Source organism: Bos taurus, chromosome X (assembly GCF_002263795.3).
Source record: "Bos taurus isolate L1 Dominette 01449 registration number 42190680 breed Hereford chromosome X, ARS-UCD2.0, whole genome shotgun sequence".
NCBI lineage: Eukaryota > Metazoa > Chordata > Mammalia > Artiodactyla > Bovidae > Bos > Bos taurus.
In genome coordinates, this window is record NC_037357.1 from 32,370,132 (window position 1) to 32,384,939 (window position 14,808).

A 14,808-nucleotide genomic window follows, 5' to 3' on the forward strand; every position below is an offset into this window, starting at 1 on the left:
TACAGTGGCCAATGACAGGGGCCAGATTCTCTGTTTCTCCAGATGCCAGGAAACTAAGCCTCACAGAATTTAGGTGATAGCCTGCTAGGAGGAGAAAATCCCAAGTTGCTGGATAGCAATAATTAGTCATTAGTAAGAAGTAACTGGAGCAATGTGGAATTAAAATGTCTGTTCTCTGGTGGAGTCGAGGTTCCAGATAGGGCTCGTTTGTGGTAGGTCAAATTCTGTATGGCCTCCAAGTTTTCTACCCTTCCCCCCCGCCCCCCCCCCCCCCGTATATATGTCCGTGTATAATCCCTTCTCCTTGAATATATGTTGTATGGGTGGAATGGACTACTTGTTTGCCAACAATAGTGTGTGTGGGAGGTGTAGGAATTTTTGCAGATATAATTAAGGTCCCTAATCAGATGACTTTCACTTAATCAAAAGGGAGATTATCCTGTGTGATTCTGACCTCATCAGGTGATCTTTACAAAAGAGGGCCAGGCTTTCCCCGCATTAGAGAGCTTCCCCTTGCTGGCCTTGATGAAGTAGACTACCATGTGAGAGCACCTGTAAGAGGGCTGTGTGGCAAGGAACTGTAAGTGGTATCTAGGAGCTGAGAGCAATTCTTGGATGATGGCCAGCAAGAAAATGAGGACCTCGGTCCTATACCCCAAGAAACTGAACTCTGTCAACAATAAGAATCAGTTGGAAGAGAACCCAGGGCCTCAGATGAGAACATAGCCCTGGCTAGCACATCGACTGCAGCTTTGTGAAACCCTGAGCAGAAGACCCAGTTAACCTGCACCCAGACTTCTGACCCAAAGAAGCTATGAGGTAATAAATGGGTGGTCTTTACAGCCACTGAGATTGTGGTTACACAGCACTTATTGGTCCTTCTTCATTCATGGAAGACTCAGGCACCTGGCTCACTGGTGTTCTTGGTATCCTGAGTCCTGCCATCATTCTGGGTGATTTTAGTGTCTACCTGGGCAGCCCACGCTACTCATAGGTCCTTGACTTCTCCCTTGCCTCTGACAATCTCTCTTCTCTGCACCTCAGCTCCCCAGCTGCACGGCCACATTCTCGACTTTTCATTCTCACGATCTGCTCCACCTCAAACATCTTAAACTTTGGGATCCCACTCTGACTAAAATCAGTTCTCTCATGCCCTCACTCTTAACCACTGTCACCCAAGCTGCTCTCTCATGAGCCCCCTGCATTTGCTCTCACTCTTGTCCTTCTGCTGCTACTTCCCAGCGAAATAATAACAAAACCAATAGAATTATGCCAACTGGTGCAAGTAATTTTCTATTTTAGCTTACCTTCAGCATAGCTCATCAATCGCATTGCATTTTGAACTGTTTTTAAGTTGTGTTTCTTTTCTAGGGTTACTGTGACTAAATACCACAAACTACATGGCTTAGAACAACAAAAATGTATTCTCTCACTATATGGAAACAGGAAGTCTGGAATCAAGGTATTTGCAGAGCTTTGCACCTTCTGAAACCAGTAAGAGAAGGATCTTTCCTTACCCCATCCAGCTGCTGGTGGTTTACTGGCATTTTTTGCTATTCATTGTCTTGTCGATGCATCATTCCAATCCTCCATCTTCAGGTTGACATTTTCTTTCTGTATGTGCCTGCCTTCTGGGTGCAAATTTCCCCCTTTTTATAAGGACATCAGTCACATTAGATTACATTCCACCTTACTGACCTGATTTTACCTTGATTACCTCTGTAATAACCGTATTTCCAGATAAGGTCACATGTGGAATTATTAGGGATGAGGACTTCAAAAAATCTTTTTTGGGGCAGTGGGTTGTGGGCAGACACAATTCAACCCGGAATGAAAGTCAGGGAGAACAAAAGGCACATAATACAAATCAAAGGTCCTATGCCCTTCCCATCAGCATCCCTTTCTCATTTTCAGTGTTTCTAGTTTCAGTTTGTCTGATAGTTTGCCTCGATCTTTGTAAATACTGTGCTTATATCTATATTAACTTTTTAATGTAGTTCTCAACTTTAGACATTCTCTGCTGACTTCCTGCTATGCTAGATGGCATTATAGTTCACTCATCCTTTTGTCTTTTTAAGTCTATATTTTAAATTTTTGATTGCGGTAATTGATCAAGCATACACAAAAGTAAAGAAAAGAGAATAATAAAACTCACGTGCTCATCACTGAAGTTCATCAGTTATTAACTCATGACCCATTTCTTTTCATCTGTCTCCCTACCATTTTCCCTTTTCCTCTTTTTTTTTTTTGAAAAGTATTTATTTGAGTGCATCAAGTCTTAGTTGTGGCACATGGGATCTTTGTTGTGGATGTGGGATCTTTTGATGTGGCACGCAGGCTTAGCTGCTGTATAGCTTGTGGGATCTCACTTCCCTGACCAGGGATCAAACCCATGTCCCCTGCATTTGAAGGCAAATTCCTAACCATTGGATCACAAGGGAAGTCCCACATTTCTGAGTTTTACAGATACTGTAACTGCCTCCAGAGGGAAAAGGCGAACTGCCTGATGACCTGACTGCAGCCATGCCATAAAATGCTTCATCTTGAGCCAATACTGAAAGGTTGTCCCTATGAGCCGTGAGTGACGCCAGGATTCTTGGCCTGCAGAGAGGAATTCGATCCAGGGCCAGTGACAAGGCTTGATCTCTCAGAGCTTTGTGTAGTAAAGTTTTTATTAAAGTATGAAAGAGATAGAGAAAGCTTCTGACATAGACATCAGAAGGCGGCAGAAAGAGTGCACCCTTGTTTGTTTAGAGCAAGAAGTTATATACCTATTGAAAAGTCAAAAGTGAAAGTGAAGTCGCTCAGTTGTGTCCAACTCTTTGCGACCCCATGGATTGTAGCCCACGGAACTTTCCAGGCGAGAGTACTGGAGTGGGTTGGCATTTCCTTCTCCAGGGGAGCTTCCTGATCCAGGGCTCAAACCTGGGTCTCCCACATTGCACACAGAGGCTTTACCTCTGAGCCACCAGGGAAGCCCTATCAGCAAGCTGCTCATTAGAGAAAGGAATGCCTCGAAACTGAGAGAGTGGCACCAGGCCCCTCACCCACAACCTGCATTTGGCACAAGATGAGTCATCCTGATCCATAAAACAATTCACATGAATCTTGAAGAAAGGCTGGTTTCCAAGCAAATACATAGTTTAATTAACATAGCTTAAGTGAACATTTCCATGAGTAAAACATATTGATTTGTTGAGCCATTATCCCCTCTGAGTCTTGGGTGGAACCTACTTGAAGAAAGACAGAGTTTAAAGTAAATAATGCAATAAGTTCAATAACATTGCCTAAGATAAATATTTCCATAGGAACAACACATTGGTTAACTAAAGGTTTGAGAAAAGTTAAGTTCAGGTGGTAACAAGTATCATCATAAGTTCAGGTGGTAACAAGTATCATCATGGAAATGCGGAATTTTAAAAGAAATCTCCTTTTACTTTTGTATAGAGAAGGAAAAAAAGTCTGACATTTGTAGTTTGTTTCCTTCTGCTGCTTAAGAGAGGGGAAAAAAAATTCTGACACTTGCCCGAGTCCACAGGTCAGAGATCAGAGGAGGTCCAGGCACTGCCAGGAGTCAAGGTGAGTAGGTTCCCCTGAGTGTGCACCAGTGACTACACATCCCAGAACAGAGGAGCCCCCAGAAGGCCCTAATGCCCCACAGTGCCAGCTCTGCCACCTCAAGCTGTGCTGGCTGCCCCCTGGGGAGCCACCTCACATCCTCCTTTGGGTAGCCAGGGTTCAGGTTGCTCAGGAGGAGCTCCTCTATGAGGCCTGAGAGCACCCCTCAAGCAGAGACCTACAAGTGGCCTGAGTCAGACAGCCCAGGGTGGGTTTCTCAGCTGAGGCCGCTCACAACCTCCCCGCTCCCGCAGGCCCATGGTCCCCATCTGTCCCCCTGCCTCACTCCTATCTGCAGTTCAACCCCAGCGATCATGCCTGGGATGCATGAGCTCCACCAGCCTGAGAGACTCTTTTGGGATCCAAAGGGGACGAGGGTCTGATGGAGGCACACTTCATTTGGGGTGAGGAGGAGAAGGTGGAGGTCGAGGAGGAGGAGCAGGTGGAGGAAGGAGATGCAGCTGCCCCCTCCTCCTCTCTCCCAGTCTGGGGCACCCTGGAGGAAGTGGCTGCTGCTGCAACACCCAGTGTCCCCCAGGGCCCTCTGGGTGTCTGCCGCTCTCCCACTGCAATGGCTGCCACTCTAGGGAGCCGATTTGAAGACTATGGCCTCAGCAGGCAAGATGAAGTACCAGGAAGCTCGCATGGCCCAGGAGGTGACAGGCCCCTGGTCCGAGATGCACTATGGTTGAAGAAGAATGAGCTGGTACGACTCCTGCTCAGCAGGTATCTCACCAAGGAGCCACTCACAAAGGCAGAAGTGCTGAATAGTGTCCTCCAAGATTACCAGGACTACTTCCTGGTGGTCCTCGATCAAGCCTCAGAGTACCTGCAGCTGGTCTTTGGTTTGGAGGTGAAGGAGGTGGACCCTAGTGAGCACACCTATCTCCTGGTCCCCACCCTGGGCCTCACCCTCAAAGAGATGCTGAGGGATGGGCAGAGGTTGCCCAAGGCCGGCCACAGGTGGTGATCCTGTGCCTGATCACTGTGGAGGACAACCACTCCCCTGCAGAGGAAATCTGGGGAGCACTCAGCAGGATGGGAGTGTGTCCCAGGAGGGAGCACTACATCTATGGGGAGCCCAAGGAGCTGCTGACCCAAGTGTGGGTGTGGGAGGTGTACCTGGAATACCAGCAGGTATCTGACAGCGACCCTGCTCGCTACGAGTTCCTGTGGGGTCCCCGGGCCTATGCAGAGACCGGCAAGTTTAAAGTCCTGACGTATCTGGACAGTCAGTTGAAGAGGTCCCAGCTCCTTCCAGACCCTCTGCAGAGGCTGCGAGGGAGGAGAAAGGGGGATTCTGAGCCAGAGCAGCCAGCCTGGCTCCTTCCAGGCCCACATCCAGCAGCTTGTCCTGGGGGGCAGGAAGGGAGGCTGATCCTTCCCTCTGTGATTGAAGAGGGAACAGTCAGCCTTCTCAGCAGTGACAGCCCGGGCCCGTTGGGGGAACCCCGTGTGTGGCATCTGCGTGTTCCTGTTCTCTACACTGACATGGAGACTCATCTCTGTTTTCTTTAGGAATTTTTCAAATGTTATTCATTTTAATAGAAGACAATGTGTTCCAGTTTCTAACTATGTCAGTGATGTTGATCACAGTGTGTGTGTACTTTGCCAGTTGAAGAGCAAGAGTTTTCTTGTTTTATAAAAGAGATTGGGAATGCTTTCATTCTATTTTGTGGTCCTGCACAAGATAACATGGAATTAGAATTAGAATGATTTTGGAAATGTGAATTTCTCTAGCAGTGATATAGTTGGTGGAAGAATTAGAAAATAAAAAGTGATAGTAGTGAATTCTTGCTTCTTATACTTCTTGTGTGTCATTTTGTACAGCTAAGGGATCTTGGTTTACTTGGATTCGCCTGGGTTATCTAAGGAAGTAGCAATTAATCTGAGTCAAGCAGCTGACTCCTCACCAGCTCATTTATTCCAAAGACCTTTATGGAGCCTCTGCTCCATGAAAGGCCCTGTGTTAGCAGTGGGGACACTGGGAGAAGCAGGACAGCCCCACACCTGGAACGATGGTCTAGGAGCCACAGTCACATGAGGTGTGTTATGGGAGTGAGGGGAAATTCTGAAATGGGACATTGCTGTGAAGTGTCCTTTTGGATCTTGGATAAACCCCAGAGAGATCTCTTTCTGGGGCAGGATGGAAGCGGTCCTGGCTCTTGTTGCATTGCTGCTGACCACAGGGATGGAGTAGGTGTTTTCTACCCCGTATCTGGTAGGCATCCTGCATAACTCAGGTCACACTCCCTTGAAGTGATGCCCAGAAATCGGTGTTAAGTAGCTTTTAATTATCTTGATTGTAGTTGGGCATTAAAATCAAAGACTCGACCTTTGTTGGTAGTGCAATGATGAAAAGTAAGGGTTGGGATGGAAGACCACCTGGGACACAGGCAAAGAATGGTTCTTGCTTCTATTTCCTGGAGCAACTTGGGTCCTGCTGGAACACTCCGCCACACCCAAATTTCACAGGTGCTCTAACTGGAAATGGGGCTTCCCGGGTAGCTCATATGATGAAGAATCTGCTTCCATAGTGGGAGACCTGAGTTCAATCCCTGGTCAGGAAGATCCCCCTGGAGAAAGACATAGCAACCAACTCCAGTATTCTTGCCTGGAGAATTCCATGGACAGAGGAGCCTGGCAAGCTACAGTCAATTGAGTGACAGAGTCAGACATGGTTGAGGAACTAACCCTATGGTATAAGTTGAAAAGCTTCTTAATTTATGAAACATCCTGTTGGCTACTGAGGAATTCCACATCCTCACTTCAGTTCAGAAGCTCAGTCGTGTCTGAATCTTTGTGACCCCATGAACCACAGCACACCAGGGCTCCCTGTACATCACCAACTCCCGGAGTCCACCCAAACCCATGTCCATTGTGTTGGTGATGCCATCCAACCATCTCATCCTCTGTCATCCCCTTCTCCTCCTGCCTTCAATCTTTCCCAGAATCAGGGACTTTTCAAATGAGTCAGCTCTCCACATCAGGTGGCCCAAGTATTGGAGTTTCAGCTTCAACATCAGTCCTTCCAATGAACACCCAGGCTGATCTCCTTTAGGATGGACTGGTTGGATCTCCTTGCAATCCAAGGGACTCTCAAGAGTCTTCTCCAACACCACAGTTCAAAAGCATCAATTCTTCGGTCCTCAGCTTTCTTTATAGTCCAACTCTCACATACATACATGACTACTGGAAATACCATAGCCTTGACTAGACGGACCTTTGTTGGCAAAGTAATGTCTCTGCTTTTTTTTTTTTTTTTTTTTTAATCTGCTGTCTACGTTGATCATAACTTTCCTTCCAAGGAGCAAGTGTCTTTTAATTTCATGGCTGCAATCACCATCTGCAGTGATTTTGGAGCTCAGAAAAATAAAGTCTGACACTGTTTCCATTGTTTCCCCATCTATTTGCCATGAAGTGATGGGACTGGATGCCATGATCTTTGTTTTCTGAATGTTGAGCTTTAAGCCAACATTTTCACTCTCCTCTTTCACTTTCATCAAGAGGATCTTTAGTTCTTCTTCACTTTCCGCCATAAGGGTGATGGCATCTGCATATCTGAGGTTACTGATATTTCTCCCGGCAATCTTGATTCCAGCTTGTGCTTCTTCCAGCCCAGCGTTTCTCATGACGTACTCTGCATATAAGTTAAATAAGCAGGGTGACAATATACAGCCTTGGTGGACTCCTTTTCCTATTTGGAACCAGGCTGTTGTTCCATGTCCAGTTCTAACTGTTGCTTCCTGACCTGCATTCAGGTTTCTTGGGAGGTAGGTCAGGTTGTCTGGTATTCCCATCTCTTCCAGAATTTTTTACAGTTTATTGTGATCCACACAGTCAAAGGCTTTGGCATAGTCAATAAAACAGAAATAGATGCTTTTCTGGAATTCTCTTGCTTTTTCGATGATCCAGTGGATGTTGGCAATTTGATCTCTGGTTCCTCTTCCTTTTCTAAAACCAGCTTGAACATCTGGAAGTTCATGGTTCACGTACTGCTGAAGCCTGGCTTGGAGAATTTTGGGCATTACTTTACTAGTGTGTGAGATGAGTGCAATTGTGCGGTAGTTTGAGCATTCTTTGGCATTGCCTTTCTTTGGGATTGGAATGAAAACTGACCTTTTCCAGTCCTGTGGCCACTGCTGAGTTTTCCAAATTTGCTGGCATATTGAGTGCAGCACTTTCACAGCATCACTTTTTAGGATTTGAAATAGCTTAACTGGAATTCCATCACCTCCACTAGCTTTGTTCATAGTGATGCTTCCTAAGACCCACTTGACTTCCCATTCCAGGATGTCTGGCTCTAGGTGAGTGAGCACACCATCATGACTATCTGGGTTGTGAAGCTCTTTTTTGTACAGTTCTTCTGTGTATTCTTGTCACTTCTTCTTAATATCTTCTACTTCTCTTAGGTCCACAAGTCCTTGATTTATAGCCAATTACAAAAGAAGATATTTTAAAGCTCATTAACACCTTGGGTTCTGGATCCCAGGTGCCAGGAAAGAGAGGGTAGTTCCATGGATTTCTTGGGCATCACTTCAAGGGAGTGTGATCAAAGTTCTGCAGGATTCCTAAAAGATATGGTGTGGAAAACGCCTTCTTTGCCCCTGTGGTCAACAGCAATGTGACAAGAGCCAGGACCCCTTTCTTTTCTGCCCCAGAAAGAGATCTCTTTGGGGTTTATCCAAGATGCAAAAGGACACCTCACAGCAATGATCCCTTTCAGACATTCCCATCACCCCCAAGGCACAATGCAATATTGAAGGGTGCCACCATGCAGCCTCATCACAATCACCTCTCACAGAAGGAACCCAACTTCCCAAAGCCCTAAAGTGCCCTGGTTCATGCCCCAACCCCAGGGTGCTCTTCCTGGAGCCCCGCCCTCTGTTGCTTTGTTCTGTGGGGCTAGGGGATGTCTCTCCAGCTTCCTTGTGTGGCTCTTGCTCTGAGACCATCACTCGAGGTGTGGGCGTGTCCTGCTCCCTCTTGTGTCCTCACTGCTAACACAGCCTTTCAGGGAGCAGAGGCTCTAAAGGTTTTCAGAATAAATGAGCCAGTGGGCAAGGGCTCAGATTAATTGTCTGCTACTTCCTTAAATAACCCAGACAAATCCAAATAAACAGAGATAAGTTAGTTTCTGAGAGTGATACCCCAAAAGGACAGAAACATGAATTCACTATGATCACCTTTATTATTATCTAAATCTTCCCCCATCAATATTGCTGCTAGGTAAGCTCATGTTTCCAAAACAGATCTAATTCCAATGTATCCCTTTCAGGGTCACAAAACAAAATGGAAGACTTCCCCATCTCTTTTACAAAAGAGCAAAAAACTCTTGTACTTGAACTGAGTAACTACAAACATTTTGATCCTCATCATTCACAAACTAAGACATTAAATGTTATTTAGCCTTCTATTCGGAGAAGGCAATGGCACCCCACTCCAGTACTCTTGCCTGGAAAATCCCATGGACGGAGAAGCCTGGTAGGCTGCAGTCCATGGGGTCTCGAAGAGTCGAACACGACTGAACGACTTCACTTTCACTTTTCACTTTCATGCATTGGAGAAGGAAATGGCAACCCACTCCAGTGTTCTTGCCTGGAGAATCCCAGGATGGGGGAGCCTGGTGGGCTGCCGTCTATGGGGTCGCACAGAGTCGGACATGACTGAAGCAACTTAGCAGCAGCAGTAGCAGCAGCCTTCTATTAAACTATCAAAGTTTGAAAATTTTCTAAAGAAAACAGAGATGAATCTCCATGTCATCGTAGAGAGAGGAATACAAAGATGCTACACAGTGGTTCCCCCAGCTGGCCCAGGCCCTCACTTCTGAGAAGGCTGACTGCTCCCTCTTCAGTCACATAGGGAAGGATCACCTGGCTGCTGCTCTAATCAGGCCCTCTCTTCCTCCTCCCTTGCAGCCTCTGCAGACAGGGGTGGGAAGGCCCTCAAAGCCTTTTGGTTGACCCTCAGCACAAATGCCATGACTTGCGACTTGCTGGTCTCCCCATAGGCCCGGGGACCCCACAGGAATTCATAGTGGGCAGGGTGGCTGCTCCCCTCACCCAGGAGCAGAGGAGGCCTAGAGAGATGCAGCCTCCCCGGCCTTGGCCCCAGAGAGCTGCGCCTCCACCATGCCCTGGGCCTTGCCTGGGTCCTGAAGGTCTTCCTCGTGCTTGCTTGGCTTGCTGAGCTCACTCATCTCGACCACAAGCATGATGCCCAGGATCAAGCCACAGACAGGAGTGAGGCAGGTGACAGATGGGGACCATGGGCCTCGGCTGAGAATCGTACCTGGGATGGTCTGACACAGGCCACTTAAAAGTCTCCTCTTGAGGGGTCCCCTCAGGCCTCCGTCAGGGTCCTCACCTAAACTCCTTCAGAACCTAAGAATCTCCCCTCCAATCTCTGAGGCCCTGCCCCTTACATCACGTCTCCAATGTCCCTGAGATCGTGTGCTCATGCAGCCACCAGAGTCGCCCCAGGCTGACAACAGGTTCCTGGACCTGTGGGGTTCCCTGTGTCCTCCCTCAGGGTCCTCATCTTGAGCCCTGGCAGGTCCGGGGATGCCCCTTGTGTTGACCAGAGGCAGGACCCTCACACCAAGCCATTACTTCACTGAGACCCCAAAGGGAAGTCTGTGGGCATGACATCAGGGCTCCATGCCCAGGGTTTCCCAGAGCTGAGATGATGCCCCTGGCCATCCTCAACCCTCCTTCTGCTCTTCACTTTAACTCTCAGCAGGTCTGGGTACTACCCTCTCACCCTGACTTTTCTCCCCTTAAAATCAGGCCCACCCCAGCCAGGACCCATGAGAGGCAAGCAGGAGTGGGGGGCTCATTACCCCAACCCTGCTGGGGTCTCCCAGGGCTGAGAGCAGTGATGACCTGGATGTCCTGGGGCCCCAGAGCCCCCCTCAGGATTCTATCTCATGTCTCCTGCATTGGCAGGCGGGTTCTTCACCACTAGTGCCACCTGGGAAGCTGCAGAAATCAGGCTTTTTTGTACTTTCTTAAATAATTACTTGAAAAACTCCAATTGAACAGAGATAGATTAGCTGTATAAAATGACAGACAAGAAGTACAGAGGAACTCACCTCAAATACATTTTATTTCTTAATTCTTACTAAGTAGTATCATATTTCCAAAATAGTTATATTCCAAGTCCATGTAATCTTGTTCAGGGTGACAAAATAAAATGAGAGTTCACAATCACTTTTACAAAACAGCAAAACTCATGTTCTTGAACTGGTGAGCACAAACACACTGTGATCAACGCTACTGACATAGTTGGACACTGAAGCTCGTTAGGCCTTCTATTACAAGGAATAACATTTGAAAAATTTCTAAAGGAAACAGAAGTGGATCTCCATGTCATTGTAGCGAACAGGAACCAAAGATGCTACACACCAGTTCCCCCAACTCTCCCAGCCGTCACGACTGAGAAGGCTGAATGCTCCCTCTTCAAACACAGAGGGAAGCATCAGCCTCCCTTCCTACCCCCAGGACAAGCTGCTGGATGTGGGCCTGAAAGGAGCCTGGCTGCTGCTCTGGCTCAGGGCCCCTCTTCCTCCTCCCTCACACCTATGTCCACCGGGGTGGGAAGAACCTGGGACCCCTTCCATTGATCTTGCGCAGATAGTCCTTGACTTTCTGCTTGCTGGTCTCTGCATAGGCCCGGGGACCCCACAGGAACTCGTAACGAGCAGGGTGGCTGTAACGCACCTGCCGGTACTTCAGGTACCCCGCCCGCACCCACACTTGGGTCAGCAGCTCCTTGGGCTCCCCATAGATGCAGTGCTGTGCCCCAGGAAATACCTCTATCTTGCTAAGTGCTCCCCAGACCTTCTCCTCACTGATCCGGTCCCCTGCTAGGATAATCAGGCTCAGGGCTGCCACCAGGAGGCCAGCCTTTGGTATGCTCTGCTCATCCCTCTGCATCTCATTGAGGGTGAGGCCCAGGACAGGGACCATGACATAGATGTGCTCTCTGTGGTCCACCTCTTTCATATCCAGGCCAAAGGCCAGCTGCAGGCACTGTGTGGCTTTACGGAAGACCACTGGGAAGTGGGCCTGGTTATCCCTGAGGACTGTATTCAGCATTTCAGCCTGGAAAATCGGCTCCTGGGTGCCATACTTGAGGATCAGGAACTCCAGTAGTTCACATGTCATCCTATTCAGAGCCTGCATAAGCAAGATCTCCGCATCTCCAATGGCAGAGGAAGATGAGACTGGAGGGAAGGAGGCCAGAGGGGTTGAGGCATCCTCCGCCTCAGCCCCCAGGAGCTGCGCCTCCACTGGGCCCTCGGCCTGGATTTGGCCCTGAAGGTCTTCCTCAGAAGTGCAGAGCTCATTCGTCGGGACCACAGGCATGATGACTGGGGTCTTGTGCCCAGTGGGGGTGTGGTAGGGGGAAAATGGAGACCACTGATCTAGGAAAGAGAGAGAGTGTAAATGGTCTCAGTTTTGAAATGCGCCACGGGTGGCTCTGACTGAGTCCACTTACTGGTCTTCCTTGAGGGCTGCTCTTGGGCGTTACAGGGGCGCTCCTCCTTGGTGGTCAGTCCCCGGTCAAGTGAGGAAGAGAAATGCCGGCTCAGGCTGCAGCCAGTACAGCCTGAGCTTCTGGGGCTGACAAGGTGGGGGAATTAGGCCCTTTTGAGGTCCCCTCTGTTCTGGGATGGGGAAACCCTGCGCACACTCAGGACACCCACCTCACCTTGACTGCTGGCACTCCTGTGACCTCAGAACACAGACCTCAGACCTCAGTCTTCTCCTCCTGGTTCCTGGAGCCCCTGTGAGACAAATGGAGGGGGCACCTTGGGGGTAGACTGTGGCACAGACCTAGGCCTTCTGTGCTGGTAGGAGGGGTTGACTCTGTGAAGTCCCCCCAGATCTTGGGTGGCTAGTCCCTTTGGGGCTCACGTGTAGTGCTCACTTTTCCACTGGAATGGCCTGGACTTTCCCTCTTTGGGGGCCTGCAGGGAAACTCAGAACAAGAGCCATGTCTGGACAAACTTTTGGGGGGGCCTGATATGTGGCCTCACCTGCCTAGGGCCTCCCGTGGTTCCTAAGCTGGGGAGATGCTGGGTCACCGCTCCTCACATCCTATCTGGCTTCCCAGCACTGAACAGAGGGGCGGGCGTCTGCTGAGTCCTCCCTCAGTATCCAGGGAGTGTGGCCTCTGCAGACCTGAAGCCTCTGCCCTCCACCAGAACACCTCACTTTAAGGCCCCTAAGAAAGAGGTGAATAAGCTGCTCACCCTGCTCTGGGGCCTCCAAGACCGGCCCCCGTGCCAGCCCTCCGGGCAAGAGCAAGGATCCCTCCCTGCCTTAGGGTCTAACAGCCTCAGTCCTTCCCCGCATGGAGCCTAGACTCCAGGCAGGACCCGCGATTGTCCCGTCCGCCATGTTGAAACCCCGCCACATTCACCAGGTCCCCAGGCTCTCTGAGACCCGGGTGTCAGGAAATCCTGCACATGGTCATCCCACCCTGGGACTACCAGGGTCCCCTCAGTTCTGGGGTCGGGCTCCCCTCCTCCCTCAGTGTCCTCACCTTGACTCCTGGTAGGACCTGGGCTCTGTCCTCTCCCTACCTGAGGCCCGGCTCCTCACACCAAGTCCCCAGTCTCTCTGAGACCTGCATGTGTGACAGGCTTAGTGTGCTCTTCTCACCACAAGGGCTCCCGGGGCCAACAACTGGGGTGGGGATCTGTGGGGTTCCGTCGGGCCTCACACAGGGACCCCTCAGTCCTCCTTCAGGCGCCTCACCTTGCGTCCAATCAGGACCTGGGATTCTCGCCTCTCCCCAACGGAAGCCCCCGCCCCTTATACCAGGGCCCGCCTCTCCAAGACCCGGATGTCAGGAAGTCGGACCATGCCTGTTTCGCTCATTCTATCCCACGGACACCCTGGACTGATAACAGAGACGGGCTTAGCACTCTGAGGTCTCCTCTGATTGTGGTCCACGATACCCTATTCCTCCCTCAGTGTCCTCAACTTGACACACCACAGGACCTGGGAATTGGCCCACCTGAGTCTCGGCACCATATGCGAAGTCCCCAGTCTGAGACCCGGATGTCAGGAAGTCTGCCCCTTGTTTCAGGACCTCAGGCTGAGACCCGAATATCAGGAAGTGAGACCGCACATATTGGGCTCAACCTATCCCAGGGCCAGGGTCCCTGCAGACCTCCCTCAGGGTCCTCACCCAGACTCTTTCAGAACCTAAGATCCTCCCCTTCACCCTCTGAGGCCCCTCCCGTATATCAAGTCTCCAGTGTCTCTGCGACCCTGTGCTCATGCCGCCACCAGGGTCTCCCAGGGCTGACAGCAGGTGCCAGGACCTGTGGGGTTACCTGTGTCCTCCGTCAAGGCCCTCATCTTGAGTCCTGACAAGTCCGGGGATGTCCCTATGTCGACCTGAAGCAGGACCCTCACATCAAGGCCTTCACTGCCCTTAAACCCCGGGAGGACACTGTGGACGTGTTTAAGGGCTCCTAAGCCCAGGGCTTCCCAAAGCTGAGATGATCCCACAGGGGTTCCTCAACCCTCTTTCTCTTTGTCACCTTGACTCCCAGCTCACCTAGGCACCGCCCTCAGCTGCCAACTTTGCTTGCCTTAGAACCCGCATCTCCCCAAGCCAGGACCCCTGAGAAGCAAGCAGGAGAAGGGGCTCGTTCCGCCAAACCTGTCAGGGTCTTGCACGGCTAAAAGCAGTGACGACCTGTATGTCCTGGGGTCCCAGCGCCCCCTTCAGGGTTCTATCTTTACTCCTAGCACAGCTGCGCTCCTTCACTCTGCTGACTTGAACCCGAGTTCCATGACCCAGGCCCTCACTTCTCCCCTCCCAGCGGGGTCAGTGACGTCACATCTGGACGCCACACCCTGTGGTCCCCCACGGCTGTCGGGAGGGCCGCACATGCATCCCTTGGGCACCCTCAGTCCTAACCTCTAGTCTCTCCAGGACGGGGGCCCCTCCCTCTGTCCACATGAGACTGTGCCCTCAGACCAACTCTGACTCCCTGAGTCACTGAGGAAGTGGTGGAGGAGGGGTGGCTCGGCCTGACAGCCCAGACCGGGGTCTCCAGGAGTCCCAGTAGGAGTGGAGTTGTATTGGATGGGAACCTCTTCCGGGGTGACTGGAACCCCTCATCCTCACTCAAGAGGGGGACTCCTTAATACTCGATAGATAGCT

The 14,808-nt window shown here is 50.3% G+C and overlaps 1 protein-coding gene across 1 annotated transcript; it reads right to left on the reverse strand.

Annotated features, from left to right (window-relative positions):
* Positions 1-10,716: 10,716 nt before the first annotated feature.
* Positions 10,717-13,902, reverse strand: LOC112445079 (melanoma-associated antigen 10-like). Its single transcript, XM_024988620.2, has 3 exons — positions 13,171-13,902; positions 12,334-12,409; positions 10,717-12,046 (listed from the first exon to the last, which is right to left on the reverse strand). Exon 3 carries the CDS (start codon positions 11,985-11,987, stop codon positions 11,199-11,201), a length of 789 nt encoding a protein of 262 aa, XP_024844388.1. The 5' UTR covers positions 11,988-12,046; positions 12,334-12,409; positions 13,171-13,902; the 3' UTR covers positions 10,717-11,198.
* Positions 13,903-14,808: the final 906 nt, after the last annotated feature.

What these genes read in the sequence shown, in the direction of transcription:
- LOC112445079 (XM_024988620.2), bottom strand. Translation starts at nt 11,987, where the DNA reads ATGCCTGTGGTCCCGACGAATGAGCTCTGCACTTCTGAGGAAGACCTT.